At 45.2% G+C, this 19,352-nt stretch overlaps 1 protein-coding gene across 4 annotated transcripts; it reads left to right on the top strand.

Annotated features, from left to right (window-relative positions):
* The first annotated feature begins 595 nt into the window (after positions 1-595).
* rcc1l (RCC1 like) lies at positions 596-14,068 on the top strand. Of its 4 annotated transcripts, XM_041893736.2 has the most exons (13): positions 596-774; positions 1,053-1,199; positions 4,140-4,429; positions 5,364-5,493; positions 6,157-6,285; positions 7,384-7,450; positions 9,338-9,389; positions 9,654-9,738; positions 11,053-11,234; positions 11,670-11,757; positions 12,225-12,398; positions 12,738-12,823; positions 13,405-14,067. In XM_041893736.2, exons 3-13 carry the CDS (start codon positions 4,148-4,150, stop codon positions 13,480-13,482), a joined length of 1,353 nt encoding a protein of 450 aa, XP_041749670.1. In that variant the 5' UTR covers positions 596-774; positions 1,053-1,199; positions 4,140-4,147; the 3' UTR covers positions 13,483-14,067. The 4 variants fall into 4 exon arrangements, with proteins under 4 accessions (XP_041749670.1, XP_041749671.1, XP_045080061.1 ...); XM_041893737.2 differs by lacking the exon at positions 1,053-1,199; XM_045224126.1 differs by having other exon boundaries at positions 596-1,199.
* The last annotated feature ends 5,284 nt before the right edge of the window (positions 14,069-19,352 follow it).

Raw genomic sequence — 19,352 nt, 5'->3', positions numbered from 1 at the left:
TAATATAGCCCTTTTGTGGGGAAAAACTCCTTCTGATTAGCTGGGCCTGGCTCCCAAGTGGGTGGGCGTATGCCCTCCCTGGCCCACACATGGCTGCGCCCCTGCTCAGTCATGTGAAATCCATAGATTAGGGCCTAATTTATTTATTTCAATTGACTGATTTCCTTATATTAATTGTAACTCAGTAAAATCGTTGAAATTGTTGCATACTTAACATGTTGAACCCTTACGCTAACCCTAACCTATGATGCAAACGTCTAGCAACCTAAAGGTTGCATGTTCGAATCAAGTTGGGGACAACTTTAGAATCTTAGCTAATTAGCAACTTTAGCTACAGTAAGCACAACCATAGCATTTCGCAACTACCAGATAAATTCAATCATACGAAATGGAGGGATCCCCCAAAACACGTGTTAATATATTGCGAATGGGCGTGAGACAGAATTGATGACTCATAACATTTACAGTTACTCAGATATTAAACTGGGATTCAGAATATACACTCCAGCCCTGCAGGTGGCGGACTGTCACTTGCGTTGTTAGGGATTTGGCCCAGCCGCTTCCTTTTTGAACCGGGTCAAAGTTAAAAGTGCAGTTAGGGGTGACTCATGGCTGCCTCCTCGGCGGTAACACGCCTGTAAAATAAATTGCATTGAATAAAACCACAACCTATGTCATCCAAAATAATGTAGCTATGAATATTACGAAGATTAAATCAGTATGTAGGTGTCACATTGAAGCTCTTGTCGTGAAGACTCAAAATAACCATAACAGGTAAGACCATTCACATAGCTAGCTACCCCCATTCATAGACTAACTGCTTTAGCGCCTATTGACGATAGTATCTTCTGACAGGGGGTGTTTTGTTAAGAGCCACGACGCTTGCTCTAAACATTAACACGCATCGCTTGCGGGACGTTTTTGGAAACATAAGGAACGCATCTTTCATATCATCTTTCATAATTTTCTAAAAACCAAATGTTAAATTGCTACACACCTTTTATAGGGTTAGTATTCCCACAGCCATATCTCCATGTTATGCTTGTTTACAGAAGCCAGACATAGGCGACCACCTTTGCTAATTAGCTATCTAGCGTGCTCGAACACCTGTGTGTAACGTTAAGCATACCTGGTGAAGAAGTGTAGCTAGTTCATCAACTGGAGGCACACTGCTGGTGGATCTGTGCAAAACTGCTACAGTAAGTGTATCTTTTTAATTTGAAAGATTATTTCTTGCTGTTTAGAAAACCGGTTTGAAAGCGATTGACTTTTCTAAAAGTCAAAACACAGCATTGGAATTGTAGTTCACATGGAGCCAGATGTGGGCGAATGTAACCACTGAAAACAAGTGTTGCCAATTTAACGAATTTGTCTAGAGTTTTCAGACCCCTCCAGTGACTTTTATTGGTAAGAGTATAGTGACACATTTAGTTACTTTTTAAGGCTGACACAGCGACTTTTGGTTGATTTAGAGACTTCCCTGTTTTGTATGGCTGAGCACAGCTGTTCTGCTCTGCAGTCTGCTCCGCCTCCGCCGGCAGGCTGCTGCGTGTAGGTGCACCCATCACTTGCGCCCTTTCCGCTCCCTCCCCCGCCTCTCTCCGCTCCCTCCCCCGCCTCTCTCCTCTCCCTCCCCCGCCTCTCTCCTCTCCCTCCCCCGCCTCTCTCCTCTCCCTCCCCCGCCTCTCTCCTCTCCCTCCCCCGCCTCTCTCCTCTCCCTCCCCGCCTCTCTCCTCTCCCCCCGCCTCTCTCCTCTCCCTCCCCCGCCTCTCTCCTCTCCCTCCCCCGCCTCTCTCCGCTCCCTCCCCCGCCTCTCTCCGCTCCCTCCCCCGCCTCTCTCCTCTCCCTCCCCCGCCTCTCTCCGCTCCCTCCCGCCTCTCTCCTCTCCCTCCCCGCCTCTCTCCGCTCCCTCCCCCGCCTCTCTCCTCTCCCTCCCCGCCTCTCTCCTCTCCCTCCCGCCTCTCTCCTCTCCCTCCCCCGCCTCTCTCCTCTCCCTCCCCCGCCTCTCTCCGCTCCCTCCCCCGCCTCTCTCCTCTCCCTCCCCCGCCTCTCTCCTCTCCCTCCCCCGCCTCTCTCCGCTCCCTCCCCCGCCTCTCCTCTCCCTCCCCCGCCTCTCTCCTCTCCCTCCCCCGCCTCTCTCCGCTCCCTCCCCGCCTCTCTCCTCTCCCTCCCCGCCTCTCTCCTCTCCTCCCCGCCTCTCTCTCTCCCTCCCCCGCCTCTCTCCTCTCCCTCCCGCCTCTCCGCTCCCTCCCCGCCTCTCTCCGCTCCCTCCCCGCCTCTCTCCTCTCCTCCCCCCGCCTCTCTCTCTCCCTCCCCCGCCTCTCTCCGCTCCCTCCCCCGCCTCTCTCCTCTCCCTCCCCCGCCTCTCTCCCCCCCTCTCCCTCCCCGCCTCTCTCCTCTCCCTCCCCCGCCTCTCTCCTCTCCCTCCCCCGCCTCTCTCCGCTCCCTCCCCGCCTCTCCGCTCCCTCCCCCGCCTCTCTCCTCTCCCTCCCCCGCCTCTCTCCTCTCCCTCCCCGCCTCTCTCCTCTCCCTCCCCCGCCTCTCTCCTCTCCCTCCCCGCCTCTCTCCTCTCCCTCCCCCGCCTCTCTCCTCTCCCTCCCCGCCTCTCCTCCCTCCCTCCCCCCCGCCTCTCTCCTCTCCCTCCCCGCCTCTCTCCTCTCCCTCCCCCGCCTCTCTCCTCTCCCTCCCCGCCTCTCTCCTCCCTCCCCCGCCTCTCTCCTCTCCCTCCCCGCCTCTCCGCTCCCTCCCCCCTCTCTCCGCTCTCTCCCGCCTCCTCTCTCCCTCCCCCCGCCTCTCTCCTCTCCCTCCCTCCGCCTCTCTCCTCTCCCTCCCCCGCCTCTCTCCTCTCCCTCCCCCGCCTCTCGCTCCCTCCCCCGCCTCTCTCCTCTCCCTCCCCCCGCCTCTCTCCGCTCCCTCCCCCGCCTCTCTCCTCTCCCTCCCCCGCCTCTCCGCTCCCTCCCCCGCCTCTCTCCTCTCCCTCCCCCGCCTCTCTCCGCTCCCTCCCCCCGCCTCTCTCTCTCCTCCCCCGCCTCTCTCCTCTCCCTCCCCGCCTCTCTCCTCTCCCTCCCCCCGCCTCTCCGCTCCCTCCCCCGCCTCTCTCCTCTCTAACCTCTTGATCCTCTCCCTGCTGCTGCAGCGCTTGAAGTGAATGTATTAAACCGGTTACTTGTTGTTATGACACCACAGCTCTCCTAGGCATTAACAATCAATTTTCTAAAAAAGTGCTCTACCTTAGTTTTTTCTGTGCTGTTTAATTATTTAATCTGTTCCTTTTTGTTCTCCTTTAAACATTCTTTTCAGTTTTGCTTTGGAGAATGTCTCATTGCATGAGAGACTGAGGGAGAGCATAAGCAAATATTTGTAATTAAGTGACAATGCCGAGAAGCCGGTGTTTGGAGGATATATTGGCACGGGGATATATTGGCACGGGGATATATTGGCACGGGGATATATTGGCACGGGTGTTGTTAGGCACGGGGATATATTGGCACGGGTGTTGTTAGGCACGGGGATATATTGGCACGGGTGTTGTTAGGCACGGGGATATATTGGCACGGGGATATATTGGCACGGGTGTTGTTAGGCACCCGTGTTTAAGTCACATGTATATGTCCAGTGAATTATCTGTCTCATTGTTCTATCTGTGGCATAAGCAAAAACAAAAATAATATTATTTCTTCATGCGCATGCACAAATTAACGTCATGAAGTCGTCTAGAGACTTCTAGCGACAAATGGAGCAACCAGCTACTGTACTTTCCTTGAAAAATAATTGGCAACACTGCTGAAAACCCTACATAGAACTAGCTAACGTTACACTTTTTATGTGATGATGCGGGACTATTATAGCTAGCTAAAGGTGTATGATGTGTTTTTTTGTTGTTTACAACGATCTCGATGCTGCTTGCAAAACTGCAATTCATCACTGCACTGTTACTGAAATGGTTACGTTAGCTTACTGGCTCTGCTTCTAGAATATGTTTACCTTGGTTATCTAGCGAGCTAGTTAGAAAATGGCTGCATGAACTCTTTTAAATGATATATTCTTTGCACATTACACAACTCTTTGTCCTCTCTGTCAAACTGCCAATGACAACCCAATATCTAGCTCATTATGTTATCTGTTTCATGATTTCTCAGGGGGGGAGATGTCATTGGCGTACCTTCGACTGTGTGCCCGACACAGGTTAGCACCTGGAGCTCAGGGATATGCGACCCACACCAGTGCCCCCAGGTCTCGGGAGCTAAAGGATGAGGGTCCAGTGTTTCAGTATGTAGGGAAGCAGCGAAAGCCCAACCACAAGGTGTTCGTATGGGGGTTTAGCTACACTGGAGCTCTGGGCATCCCCAGCTTTGTGGTTCCAGACAGTGGCAGGAAAAAGCCTAGGAAATACCAGCTCACTCCTTACCGTCTGGAGACAGAGCAGCAGGTAATGTCTGTTTAACCACAGAAACACTTAACTGACATAATAGACATGTTTCTATACAATGTATGACAACTGCATTTGTTCCAGGCCAGTTGGTCTACACAGCCAGGCTGTGTTTGTTTGTTAGGGCTGGGGCATGATGTTTTGCAACTGAAAACGAAAATATGGGTTCTTCTTATTGGACAAGTTCAGACAAGGTAGTAGGCTACTTCTGTTTCATAGCGTTTTTCTCTTGTTTCGTGTCTACTGAAAACAAGGCTGATTCTGCTAATCGAGGTATTTTTGACTGCTGAACAATTTAATCAAATGGCCACCCAGACGATTTGCATTGATCTTTTATTAGTTTAGTTTATTATCTATGCATAGTCACTTTACCCCTACCTACATGTACAAATGACCTCGACTAACTGTACCCCCGCACATTGACTCGGTACCGGTACCCCCTGTATATAGCCTCGTTATTGTTATTTTATTGTGTTACTTTTTATTTTATTTTTTACTTTAGTTTATTTAGTAAATATTTTCTTAACTCTATTTCTTGAACTGCATTGTTGGTTAAGGGCTTGTAAGTAAGCATTTCACGGTAAGGTCTCTATACCTGTTTTTTTTCGGCGCATGTGACAAATACAATTTGATTTGATTTGATGAGCAGTTGATTAGCTAAATTAGGTGTGTAAGTACTGTGCTGGAGCAAAAGCCAGGACCAGGCTTGGTGACCTGACCACTGCCTAACCACTACTACTTGACAGCACTGAATTTTGTCCTCATGTCCTCACTCACTGTGAAATGCATCTGTACCCACGGCAGGTACACATACTTGCCATGCATGCCGTTTCTAACATGATATGCGAACTGTTGAAAACACAAGTGCTGTACTTGAATAGATGACGCTGACTGACAGTGAGTGACTGACTCCCGAGCTGGTCCCTCCCCTCAGATCTCCTCTGCAGCCTGTGGGTATGGCTTTACCCTCCTCTCCTCTTCCACCAAGGACCTCACCAAGGTGTGGGGCATGGGCCTCAACAGAGACTCACAGCTGGGCTTCCAACGCACCCAGCAAGACCGCCGTAAGACACTCATTCACTCTCTCGCTCCCCCATCCTCCATGATGAGCACTCTCTCCTCCTTTTGTTTTTAAACGCACAATCTGGGATCTTGCTCTTTCAATTAATGACCAATTGATTGATGAAGAATATAACTTATAGATGCCTAATGAGTTTAGGACAACTACCTTTCCCAAAAAGGTTTAACTAAATTGCTTGTTAACAATGGCCATCCCTCAGCTTTATAACAAACCAAGTGGCAGGGGCTGCAGTTTGTTGTTTTTCGCATGAAGGATTGCAGCTTTAACCTATTCAGCCATAGAAGTGCACCAGCTTGTCAACCGAGAAAGATTGCAGGATGTGCATAATTTGCTCGATGGTGGGTGTATGTTTTCAACAACTGCTGCACACTTTCACCAATCTTTAGTCTATATGATATGGATTGTATAGTCCCATCAGCTGATTTAGCCGTCCAATATTCAGATGAATTTGTGCAGCGCCTGCCCTGAGCTGATGCCTGTGAACGAGCGTGTGTCAGACTAGTCTGGGTGCCAGTCTGTTTCTGCTCTCTTGCCAAGGCTTGACAAAAACAGCAATGGAGTTTGCAAGAGCACAAACAGATCTGCGACCAGACTAGTGTCAGACCATCCCAGTGATGTTTATAATCACCTTGTGTTCCCTCTCTAGATAAGAGCTATGACTATGTGCTGGAGCCCTCCCCTTTGCCTCTCCCCCTGGCCAGACCCCAGCAGACCAGGGTAGTGCAGGTGGCATGTGGCCGTGCCCACTCCCTGGTGCTCACCGACTCAGAGGGAGGTAAGAGACGACACAGAGGGTGACGTTTTGTTCTCCTCACATAAAACGAAAATTCCCATATAACTTCCAGTACTGTGAGCAATGCGATTTGTGTTACACCTTCCTTTTATGATATCCTTGAGAAGGTGGCTTTTATTTAACAGGAGTCTAAGTAAAGAGCATGAAAGCGTGAAACCTGTCTTGGATAAGCTCTCGTGACAGACATTCACATACATGTAAGGAAATGTAATGGAAATCAAGTAAAATAGCTAGCTCAAGATATAGGTTCTGAGATTATAATTTATACCTTGGATATTATGCCATCCTGTTTGTTTAGGGTTATTTTGCTCGCTGTGTGTGCTTTTTTGAGGAAAATGTCACACAGAAACTAGGGAAAATGGGGGGGGGAATTGGAGGGCTGCTGGGTTCACATCCTAAAGACATTCCCCTACCGTTGGGCCCATGAGTAAGCCCATAACCTAATTAGTTCAAATTACTACACATGGATGCAAGCTAGGGCACTCCCATAACTGAGCAGGTCAACCCCGTAGGGTTAAGATATCAACATGTGGTCCCTTATGTGTTGAAAATATTGATGTTAATCCTTCCTACTATTTTTAGTAGATGTGTAATTTGAATCCTGACCTTCGCTTATGCACTTTGCAGAAATACATTTGAGCTGATGATCGGCGAAGAGGGCTTTATAGTTGCGTAACGATTGTTCATTTGGTGGCACTTTTTTATACAGTACTCTTTCCACTGGTATTTCCCTGGAATTTACTTGGAAATTATGTGGTAACAATCAGTACTTTGAGGTACTTACCTAAAAGAATATAACAATTTGTAACTACCTGGTGCCCAGTTATTCCAAAGAAACAAACATGTAATTTATAGTTTAATACTGTGTACATTTTATTTGAATTTTTACTATGTATTTTCTAAGAAAATACCTGGTCATTTTTGTACTTTAAAATAAGGTCCTACTGTTTGTTTTACAGACACAGCTCCATTTCCACACTGTTGTTAATCTAACCATACCCCTGGATCATCCTCCCACATGTTTTGTGTGTGTGTGTCTCTCTCTCCCCTTTCCCTCATTCTCTCTCTCCCACATCAAAGTGTTCAGTCTGGGGAACAATGCCTATGGCCAGTGTGGGAGGAAGATGGTTGAAGATGAAATCTACAGGTATGACACCACACACACACACACACACACACACACACCGCTATGAATTGTTTACACACCATATTACCATATTACAGACGCAGTTGATCAGGCTGAAACAATGCTCAAAATGCTAAGGAAAGTCTGCCTCTGCCGTTGTCATGCAACACGACCGGGTGTATGTTGAGTCATACTAATGATGACTCATAGTGTCAAATCAATGCAGGCTGGAAATATATTCACTCTCCAGGAATTTCAGACTGTGCTTTTCTGCCCAATGACTGCCTAAGTTGAACAACAATCCTATTAGAAATGTTTTTCAGGGGTCGTATGTATCGGTGTAGGAGTGCTGATTTAGGATCAGTTTAGCCTTTTTGATCACAATGAATACGATTATATGGACTGGGGGGAGCTGATCCTAGATCAGCACTCCTACTCTTGATACATACGGCCCTAGGTCTTTAGAGGCCTACTTAGAGTGATTGCCTTTCCCGATTATTAGGTACTTGGGCTGTTTGTATGGGACATTGGTGGACAGTAGGCAAGGGGACTGGGGTCTTTATGCAAAATGGCCGACAGGGAGGGGGCAGAGGTGACCTTTTCTGGACAGACAGGGCTCCTTGAGTAATTGATTGATGGCTCCCCCCCCCCAGTCCCTGCTGATGACAAGCATACCCATAACATGATGCTGCCTCCAAAATACTTGAAAATAGAGAGGGTTTCACTCTGTGTTGTATTGGAATTCACCCAACCCTGTAGTTTTAAATTTAGGCCTAAAAGTAAGTCTTGCAGTATTACTTAACAGCTTTCTTACAAACAGAAAGGATGATTTGGAGTGTATTTTTTTAACACAGGCTTCTTTCTTTTCACTTTGTCATACAGGCCAGTAATATGGAGTGAATGCAATGTTGATCCCTTTGTATTTTCAAGTATTGTGGTGGCAGCATCATGTTATGGGTATGCTTCTCACCGGCAGGGACTGGGGAGTTTGTTAGGCTGAAAGTAAATATGAAAGGAACAAAGCCCAGGTAAAAAGTTAGAGGTAAACCCAGCTCAGTCTTCTGAAAACCTAACCCTTATTTTTCTGCGTGGCAGTTTTTTATGCAAAAAACCCATCAGAATGGCTTTCCAAGAGGTGTTGCGTGGTCTAGTCTCAGTCCTGGCTTAAATCTGCTTAGAAAATCAGAGACAAGGTTTAAATATTGCTCTCCATTAATGATCCCCAACCAAATTTACTGACCCTGAGCAATTTAGACAAAAACGATGGATATATGTTGCCCTGAGAGTTGTGCAAAGTTGGTAGAAAATCTTAATGAAAATGATTCACAGCTGTATTTGTATTTATTAGGGATCTCCATTAGCTGCTGCCAATGCAGCAGCTACTCTTCCTGGGGTCCAAACATATGAAAGCACTTACATTACATATAAAACAAAATATAAAACAGTACATCATATGACATTATTACACCACTACCTATCTACAATACAAAATGTTTAATACCACCAAACAACAATATCACAATGTGTGCGTATGCATGTGTCTATACCCTTGTGTGTGTCTCTTCACAGTCCCCGTTGTACCATAAGGTGTATTTTTACCTGTTTTTTTTAAATCTGTAATGGCTGCCAAAGGTGCTTCCACCAAGTATTAAATCGGGGGTAGAGACTTATCCAATTATGATATTTCAGTGTTTTGTTTTTCTTCTTAATTTGGAAAATGTTCTATAACTTTCTTTCACTTTGAAAATGTGGAGTAGGTTATGTAGATCTGTAGGAAAATAATCTAATCCCTTTTTAGATTTAATTTGAAGGCAGCAAAATGTAGAAAAAGTCTGAAGGTCTGTAGACTTTCTATAGGCACTCTATCCTATCTATCTATCTAATATATATTCTCTCTCTCCATTGCAGTGCCAGTCACATCATTCACAAGATGGAAGGCTTTGACAGCCCAGTGACTCAGGTGTGTTCTGTGTAAGGGACAGTAAGACACCTCAGCCATTATTGCTCCATCTTGGTCATTATTGTAAAGGAAAATCTGTTCTAAATGACTCACCTGGGTAAATAAAGGCTAAGTAAACAAATAATAGGATGGAGGGATGGAAAGCAGATCCTAGATCTGAACATAGGGGAAACTTCACCCCAGAGTGAAAATGAGTTGTGTGCGGATGTGTTATGTGTGACTGAAGCCTGCGGATGCCATATTGATGCCATATTTGTCCTGTAGGTGGTGTGTGGGCAGGACCACAGTCTGTTCCTGACTGAGACAGGCAAGGTGTATGCCTGTGGCTGGGGGGCAGATGGACAGACAGGTTAGAAGCCCCCCCACACACACACATACACACACACACGCTGGGAAAATGCCAAGGGGTCCCTATAAAGATTCCAGAAGGCAGAAAGATAAACTGAGTCGCTGTTGTTTATTATCAGTATCTCCACCTTTTTGCATACTTTTCTCCGATATCAGTTTATTTCTATGCAGGATTACCCAAATGTACTTAACCAAATAATGACCTTGTGTAAATATAGAGCATTTCTCTCCTGCTGTGTGAGCTTTACACATTTCTTCCACAAAGTATCTGAGTAGAAAATTGGTTGTTAGTGCTGGGAATAGAGCCATTTTACTCCTAAAAATAAAATCTATGTATGAAGCCTCTGTAGTCACAAGAGTCCAACCTAGTCGGCAGATATTTAGGAGACTTCATGAGCTGTCCTAACCAGTTAAGAGTTACCGGCAGGTGTCTTGATTATAGAAAAAGGCAGTGAGTCAGTGGTTCCTGCGCCACATGCAATTGCTTTGGGGTTTGGAATATTTTGATATAATCAATCCATAAATAATATACCTACATAAAACAGTATCTCTTGCGCTTTTGACAATTATTTCACAAGGCCTGTTTCACATGATATGCCTAAATACTTATAACCTCTAGGCCCCCATACTCAAGTGGTGGTCCGTTTCCGGACTCATAACAAGGTCAATACGGAGCGCGGGTCCCAACTACCAATTAATAAAAAAAAATTGGGAATCTAAACATTTCTCTGTCCCACGCAAAATGGGTAGAATTGCAGAAAATTAACTTAAAAACGGCAACATTTTCTCTCCACCAACAAGAGGGGTGTAAACAGTTTGGGGTCGCATGGGTTGCGAGGTGGGGGTTTATTACTACACCAATAAATGACAATATCCATCCGGACCTTTGCCATCCAACATTTGTACAGTCACATTCACCTTGTTTGTCTGAAGCATGGAATAGAGTTCACAGCTGGCGATGCCTCCTCTCGATTGGTTATTCCCCATCATTTACAGCAATGTCAAGCGTCATCACTATCTTTCCTTTGCGGTACCTCAAATTGTCGTAATTACCAGCTGAGAAACTCAGTTTGTCTGAGCAGTGTCTTAACATCCTCCTAAAACCTACTCTGAGCTGGGATTTATTTTTTGGGGGGGCCTTTAAACAGGTTTTAACTGGATTCCTAGGACCTTTTCTGAGAAGCTTTGTGGATAGGGGCCCAAGTCTCTTTGTGCACTGTTTCATAAAGAAAGAGCATGATTGTTTCATTAAGACTGTTACACACATGCATAGTCTCCCTGTTTTCTAAAGACAAAGCTATTGTATTTTTTTCAGGTCTGGGCCACCACAACATGTGTGCCAGGCCGGTGGCTGTAGGAGGGGACCTGGCTGGGGTTAGGGTGCAGCAGGTGACCACCTACGGAGACTGCAGCATGGCCGTGTCCCAGGACGGCCAGCTCTATGGCTGGGGAAACTCTGAGTACCTCCAACTCTCCTCGGTCACTGAGGCCACCCAGGTGATGAGCCCATCACAATCTCAAACCAAGTTTGCCAAACTTTGTGACTCTTGTTTCTCACAAGGCTTTACTACAGTATATGTTAGCCTGGTGGAACCAGCTGCATTGACTATTCTATTTCACTTCATGTATCAGTCTGGACTTTCCAGTAGATGGGTGTTTGTAAATAAGAGAAAATGGCTGTGCTTTGAATTAGGCCATCCTCTGAATGGTTGAAGGAGATCCAATTGCTGAAGGTAGTTTTGAATAATACCGCTCAAATAGTTTCAATGAGCAGGAATGCCAGACTGATATGTGAAGTGAAATAGAATGGTGAATGTAGTGATCAGACTGGTTCCACCAGGCTAAACTATAGGTACCACTACGTGTTCTTATTCTATTTCTATGTATGGCCTTTTGTCCCGATACTGACTTCCATGTTTCCTCTCTCTTCAGATAAACTCCCCCCGTCTCCTTCCTTTTGAAGGGGTGGGCAAAGTGACCCAGGTGGCCTGTGGAGGCACACAGGTGGCCATTCTGAACGGTGAGTACCGGGGCCCTGTCCATTTCCATTTCGGCCTCTCGCCATGTCCATTTGTTCCTACCTCTTCCATCTCTGGTGGGTTGATTTGCATCTAAAAGTGGGCACCTGCCTGCCAAGTGCTCGTTGCTAACTGGGATATTTACCAATCTGAGAAGACTGGGTATGTGAAAGCAATATGGTGGAAGCTCCAATTACTCTATAGGAAGGTTAGAGTATTGCTAAAAATGATTGAGTCCTTTCAGATCTGTGAATATTGAGGGGGGTGGCAGCCAAAATGGAACTTGGCAGTGAAATAATAAAATATCACTTGCACCAACACCACTAATTCAAGTGAAACTAACATTGCTGGACTGTATAGCATAGCTTCCTTATTAATAGACTTGTTTATCATATCCTTTAAATAAATAATATGTACCGGTAGTCGTTGTCAATGTAGAGTGTCAGTAAAGGCGTGTTTGTCTTTGCAGAGAGAGGGGAGGTGTTTGTATGGGGCTACGGCATTCTTGGAAAGGGCCCTAATCTCTCTGAATCCCAAACCCCTGAGCTGGTCCCTCCTACACTGTTCGGCCGCTCAGAGTTTAACCCTGCGGTGACCGTGAGCCGCATCCATTGTGGACTGAATCATTTCGCTGCTGTCACAGGTGGGTTAAGTTGCGATTTTCAGTATGTGGAATGAGTTATGTTGGACAAAAAAATAATAATCCATCTTTAGTCACAAGAATTTACAATGTTACAGTTTAAGATGAATATGTTGACATACGGGAAGTATGACTTCTTACCCAGGAACTAGTAACGTGGTGCTATACCATTCAGTGGATGATGCAAGATATGAAACCTTCCATGTACTTGTGTGTTTACATATTGTTAGCATTTTATTAACCCATTCCCATTACAAGCCATTGGATGATATAATAATAATAATAATGATAAAAATAATATAAAATATGTAGAATGTCTACCTGTTGCTTGTGTTGTTCCAGATCGTGGGGAGCTCTTCGTTTGGGGGAAGAATGTGAGAGGATGTCTTGGTATTGGAAAGAAAGAGGACCAGTACTTCCCATGGCGGGTGAGACAAGACTTAGATTACTTATACATTATTTTGTTGATCATTGATATTTATGATTTATGCAAACGACTTAAAGTGACAGTCCATTACAACATTAACAGGTGTAAAAGAAAACGCCTGAGCTGAGTTCCCACATTCGGTTTTTAGCGTAAAAGGAGGCTAGGTTGATTTACATGTATCCCTGAAAACTGGATGCATCCGGTTGTTGGCAACTCCACTAAGCCTACAACAAAGTTTGTCTAATGTTTTCAGACATTAAAAGAGATGTTGAGTAGACCCAGCTATATGCCTGAATCTCATACAAATGGAAAAGATGGGCACTGTCTAATATGATCTACTCAGATGGTGCCCATCTTTGTCATTCATTTGGGATTGAGGCATCTAGCTGGATCTACTCAACAGATGGTATGGGAGGTGGACTCACCTTGACATTAGACCACTTTAAAGCTCTGGAAACTTTGATTTTGGAGTGCATTATCCCTTTGTAGCATACTTTTTAAAGGATGCATAACTAGTCCACCAGTCCATGTATGCATTTAATGCTACTATTTTTATGGTGTACTGTTTTCAATGTGTTATAGGTGACTGTGCCAGGTCATGTGGTGGATGTAGCGTGTGGGGTGGACCACATGGTGGCACTGGTCAAGTCTGTCATCTGAGCGTCCCCAGCCGGCAGAGCCATTACGCCCTTCTCTTCCCCGTGACCCTCCCACCTCCCCCTCTTATCACTGAGGGTTATCCGACCCTGTTCAGCCGCCCTGTTAGCCTCACCTCCTCTGGCCGCCAGAACCCCAGAGCCCCAGAGCCAGCTGTCCTCCATGGGTGGTAGAGATCCTCCGGTCCCAGCGATCTGGTGACTGAGTCCGCCATTGAAAGCTTCAGTCTGCTCCCTGTGTCTCTGGCTAGCACGGTTGGGATAACATGGAGGCTGGGTTCACAGGCAACAGTCACTGCAGCACTCCATTAATCTCTATACTAGTCATTGGGCACCCTTGTTGGATGATGTGGAGATCAGTGGAGCAGAATTTGCTGGCTCAAGGCTGATGCGGTGGAACCATGGATTTTTTTCTTCCTGCAGAAAAGTGCTGAAACTTGACTGTCAGACCTCCAGAACAATGGCCTTTTGGCATTTTACCTTCACTGTTGATTTTTGATTTTTTTTATACGCTGAACAAAAATATAAACGTAAAGTGTTGGTCCCATGTTTCATGAACTGAAATAAAAGAGCCCAGAAAATGTCCATATGCACAAAAAGCTTTTGTCAAATTTTGTGCACACATTTTTCTTCAGTATATGTAAAGAGCACTAACGAGAATTGGATGTATTGTCACGTAATTGTCTGTTGCAATGCTCATTTGCCAAGTCTGAGGACTGACCTATCTTGTAGTCATTTTGTTTTTATTTGTGAAGCCATAAATCAGGAATGAGGCCGGGATTCAATCCGATCACAGGTTATAAGCAATGCAGCTTTTAAACGCAATGTTCCCGGGTTAGCGGAGATTGCATTCACGGTAAATGCTGCATACAGTGCCTTCGGAAAGTATTCAGACCCATTGACTTTTCCATATTTTGTTACGTTACAGCCTTATTCTAAAATGGATTAAATAAATAAAACCCTAAGCAATCTACACACAATACCCCATAATGACAAAGCGAAAACAGGTTTTTAGAAATAAAAATACATACCTTAATTACATAAATATTCAGACCCTTTGCTATGAGAATCGACATTGAGCTCAGGTGCATCCTGTTTCCATTGATCATCGATGTTTCTACAACTTGATTGGAGTCCACCTGTGGTAAATTCAATTGATTGGACATGATTTGGAAAGGCACACACCTGTCTATATAAGGTCCCACAGTTGACAGTGCATGTCAGAGAAGAAACCAAGCCATGAGGTCGAAGGAATTGTCCGTAGAGCTCTGAGACAGGATTTTGTCGAGGCACAGATCTGGGGAAGGGTACCAAAAAATGTCTGCAGCATTGAAGGTCCCCAAGAACACAGTGGCCTTCGTCATTCTTAAATGGAAGCAGTTTGGAACCACCAAGACACTTCCTAGAGCTGGCCGCCCAGCCAAACTGAGCAATCGGGGGAGAAGGGCCTTGGTCAGGGAGATAACCATGATCACTCTGATAGAGTGCCTCTGTGGAGATTGGAGAACCTTCCAGAAGGCCAACCATCTCTGCAGCACTCCACCAACCAGGCCTTTATGGTAGAGTGGCCAGACGGAAGCCACTCCTCAGTAAAAGACACATGACAGCCCGCTTGGAGTTTGCCAAAATGTACCTAAACTCTCAGACCATGAGAAACCAGATTCTCTGGTCTGATGAAACCAAGATTGAACTCTTTGGCCTGAATGCCAAGCGTCACGTCTGGAAGAAACCTGGCACCATCCATACAGTGAAGCATGGTGGTGGCAGCATCACGCTATGGGGATGATGTTCAGCGGCAGGGACTGGGACACTAATCAAGATCGAGGCAAAGATAAACGGAGCAAAGTACAGAGAGATCCTTGATGAAAACCTGCTCCAGAGCGCTCAGGACCTCAGACTGGGGGTGAAGGTTCACCTTCCAACAGGACAACAACCCTAAGCAAACAGCCAAGACAACGCAGGAGTGGCTTCGGGACACGTCTCAATGTCCTTGAGTGGCCTGGACTTGAACCCGATCTAACATCTCTGGAGAGACCTGAAAATAGCTGTGTAGCAACGCTCCCCATCCAACCTGACAGAGCTTGAGAGGATCTTCAGAGAAGAATGGGAGAAACTCCCCAAATACAGGTGTGCCAAGCTTGTAGCGTCATACCCAAGAAGACTCGAGGCTGTAATCGCTGCCAAAGGTGCTTCAACAAAGTACTGAGTACAGGGTCTGAATACTTATGTAAATGTCATATTTCAGTTATTTTTAATAAATTAGCAAATATTTCTAGACCTGTTTTTGCTTTGTCATTATGGGGTAGTGTGTAGCTTGAGGGGGAAAAAAACAATTTAACTCATTTTAGAAAAGGTAACCTAACAATGTGGAAAAAGTCAAGGGGTCTGAATACTTTCCGAAGGCACTGTATGTTGGCCCAATGGGAGATTACCTTTACATTATCGCGCAATCTGTAACATTTCAGCGATAGATTGAATAGAGCCCTTAGTCACGTAACTGTACCTTTGCTAGTATTTTAACCTGAATGAGAGCTATTAGGGATGTAACAATTCACTGATACGCATCGGTCCCCGATTCAAATGTTTAAGATACAAGTGCATCGGTCAACGGACCCTAAACGATGCAAATGTAGCATGCAGTCAGAAAATCAATTAAAACCTTAAGTATCACAAAATAATTATCATATGACATTCTTTTTACCTTCCGAAAATACCTCCTTTTGTGATTCATCCTCTCCTTAAGTGTTGAACTGCATGTAACTGACATTCATGTTGCATGCCGAACAACCCCAGGCAATATCAGTAGCCTAGTCAAATTGTGCACTGTGCCCAGCTTCGCGCGCTGACCAACTCGAGGTAGGCGGCCTGTTCCTGATTTCTGCGCAACACCTTCAGCATTCAAATGCTAAAATGGCTTGCGTGATATTAGGCTTTATTAGTAATTTGCTAGGTTATCTATGCGCTGTTGAAAATGCTGTTTTACCAGAGTAAAGGTAAGCTACCGGAGACAACTCATCTGGCTATACCTGCTGAACGGGGCTTACAATTGATTTTGTTGATTGTTCAGCATCAGCAATAGTTGTGCTTTAAACAATCCGTATATATGGTCATTTGTAGATGTACAGGGTAAAGTTGATCATTTCATAACTAGGAAAGCAATCACTTTTGCGAGACGCACTGCATGGCCGAAGCGAGAACATCACTCCTTAAAAACATCCAAATGGTCAAAACCATTTGAGATGGGGGTGAAATCCAATGTTGTGATAGCCAATGAATATATATATATATATATATATATGTCATAGCTAATTTGGAAACGATAAATATTAATTCCAGCTCAAACACTTAATCTGTAAAAATGACAAGTTAATTAGTGGGTGATTGCAGAACCAAAGTGGGGGAGACTCAAAAAAAGCCTTAATTGCCCCCCCACCCATGTATCTAGATACGTATCGAATCGTCTTGAAAGGGAAAGATCAACAAACTACTCCATATCTGGTTACTCAAATCGCCACTGTTTGCGAAGTAAGAACCTTGGGTCACCATTATCATCTGCCACCTTCCAGGCCCTTATCTGCATGGCTGCCTGCACTACTTGCCTGACCTCTACGGCAAATAGAAAAGGTCAATAAGGCCGCCAAAGTGGACACTGCTGCTGCTGAACGCGCCCTCTAACAATGCACCTCCTCCACCTATGTGTTTGTGTGTTTTAAGCAGTAAAAAGGTAATGGCATGGTATAGTTAGCCTCCCACTGCAAGTCAGAAGGACCTATCTGTTCTCTAGTTTGTTTGCACAGGTTAAATAATACAGAGAGACCACTCTTCTGGGACCTTTTTCTTTAGACTGTTCTCAGCTGTTCCTATTTTGCAGCAATTGTGAGGACAGTGATCAATCTAGAGTTGTCAATACTTGGATTAAGTGACTTGGAGCTAGATTCAATCCGTATAGCGGCTGTTGAGTGCAGTTTCTGAACGCGGGAACATTGCCTTTAAATTTCTAATCGAGCTATAACGCGGATCTTCCGCAATACGGATTGAATTGAGACCTTGGTCAAACAAGTTATGGCGGACAACAGGGTTAAAAGGACCAACAATAGGTGTGACTGTGATATGGATGTTTAGTTGCACTTCTCACATATAGAATACAAGCTTTATTTGTAATACCAATGTCAGACCACAATGTTATTGCACTGCAAGACACCTTCAACAAAGAGGTACAATTTAAGTGTTTGGCCAGGATACAAACAAACCGCAACGCGCCATCGTCACACTGCACTTGACTTAAGGGAAATTGCCTTTAAAAGACAAGTGCAATGATGGGTGCGGTTGATCATGACTACCAAATATTTTCTCCCACCTTTAGCTAACTTTTTTGGCTAATTATGGGAGACAAATGTGATGAACTATTGGTGCTAGCTCAGAAGCTAAAGCTAACACGTGCGTCAGCATAGAAGGGCTAGATAAAGCCGTTGCCGACTTCAAGTGCAGTGCGAGGTCGGCCCATTGTGGTTTGTTTGAATCCCGTCTTGTCTGTTTATAGGGCGACAAAGTAAAAATCGACTGTTGCATTTTTCTCCATCACATAGTGTTCTTTTAAGACTCACATCTGCCTTGGCTGATTTCATTCTTTAAAATGATTGATACTTGAAAAGCAAAGAACATTGTAAGTTATAGGAATGATTCTGTCCCACAGTTTGACCACTTCAATCCATCGCTTTTGATTCTTATAAGCGGGGTGCATTGTAGTGGGAAACCTAGCCCTGCCAAGGAATAAAAAAATGTCTGGAGTAAAAAGCCAATAATTGAGAGTGTAGTACAGCATCTAGCTCAATACAAGGACTCCAACAGCAGTCCCCCAAGACCCCATGCATAGGAGTTTACATTCCAGCCCATCACATATTGAATCAATGTAAATCAACCAATGATGTGAATATGAAATCACATCATTGCTGAAAGCTGCAAGTTCCTTTCAGAATCCATTATATTAGTCTAAATTAGGATAATGGTGAGATGATTAAATTTGAATCATAATTTGAATATGCAATGGGTCTGGGGGACCAATGTTGGAAATGAAGGCAATCAGACAAAACTACAGATGACAGAGAGGAGGGTCTTGAGAAACCAAACACACTACAAGATGAAAACAAAAGCTAATGTCACCCTTTTATGTTTAACACTGATTAATAGCTACATGGTTTCTGCTAATCAAAGCTAACTGACGAAACAAGCTTTTTCTTGGTGCGGACAAAAAAAATACCCACCAATGCATTAAGACCAATATAGTCTCACCTTCTCAAGAGAATCCTTCAAGGGTAAAATAATCTACCCCGTTTTCACATCAGTACAGCAGGATGGACCTGTATTAAAGTGCAGACTGGGGTGAGGGAGAGGGAGGGGGAGTGGGAGGGGAGTGGGAGTGGGAGTGGGAGGGGGAGTGGGAGTGGGAGGCGAGGGGGAGAGTGGGAGGCGAGGGGGAGTGGGAGGGCGAGGGGGAGTGGGAGGGCGAGGGGGAGTGGAAGGGGAGGCGAGGGGGAGGCGAGGGCGGGGGGCGAGGGCGGGGGCTGGTTCAATGATCCACGACCGCAACAAACATTCACAACGGAATAAATGACAAGTCCCCCACCACTTCTCCTCCACGCTAGCTTTCCTAGCGTTGAAGTTATTCTACTAGTTTGTGGTATAGGGCTGGTTTAGCGTCAGGCATGGTGTGGCACTTGATGCAAAACGATAACCTAGTTCTCCCAAAACGACCGAGACTACATGAAAACGGGCTTATATATAGCCCACTAGAATGTTGTTTATATGATATGTTCTATAGAACAGTGGCTCTGTGATTCGTCAGTAAATGTCATTTAACGCTAATCACCAGAATAC

The sequence above is a fragment of the Coregonus clupeaformis genome, chromosome 13 (assembly GCF_020615455.1).
Source record: "Coregonus clupeaformis isolate EN_2021a chromosome 13, ASM2061545v1, whole genome shotgun sequence".
NCBI lineage: Eukaryota > Metazoa > Chordata > Actinopteri > Salmoniformes > Salmonidae > Coregonus > Coregonus clupeaformis.
This window is presented reverse-complemented; position numbering and strand designations above follow the sequence as displayed.

Bases quoted from the DNA above. Each gene is read 5' to 3' on its own strand.
- rcc1l (XM_041893738.2), top strand. From the start codon at position 4,148: ATGTCATTGGCGTACCTTCGACTGTGTGCCCGACACAGGTTAGCACCT. The intron at 5,494-6,156 runs GTAAGACACTCA...TTCCCTCTCTAG, and splicing joins ACGCACCCAGCAAGACCGCC to ATAAGAGCTATGACTATGTG. The intron at 11,235-11,669 runs GTGATGAGCCCA...CTCTCTCTTCAG, and splicing joins CGGTCACTGAGGCCACCCAG to ATAAACTCCCCCCGTCTCCT.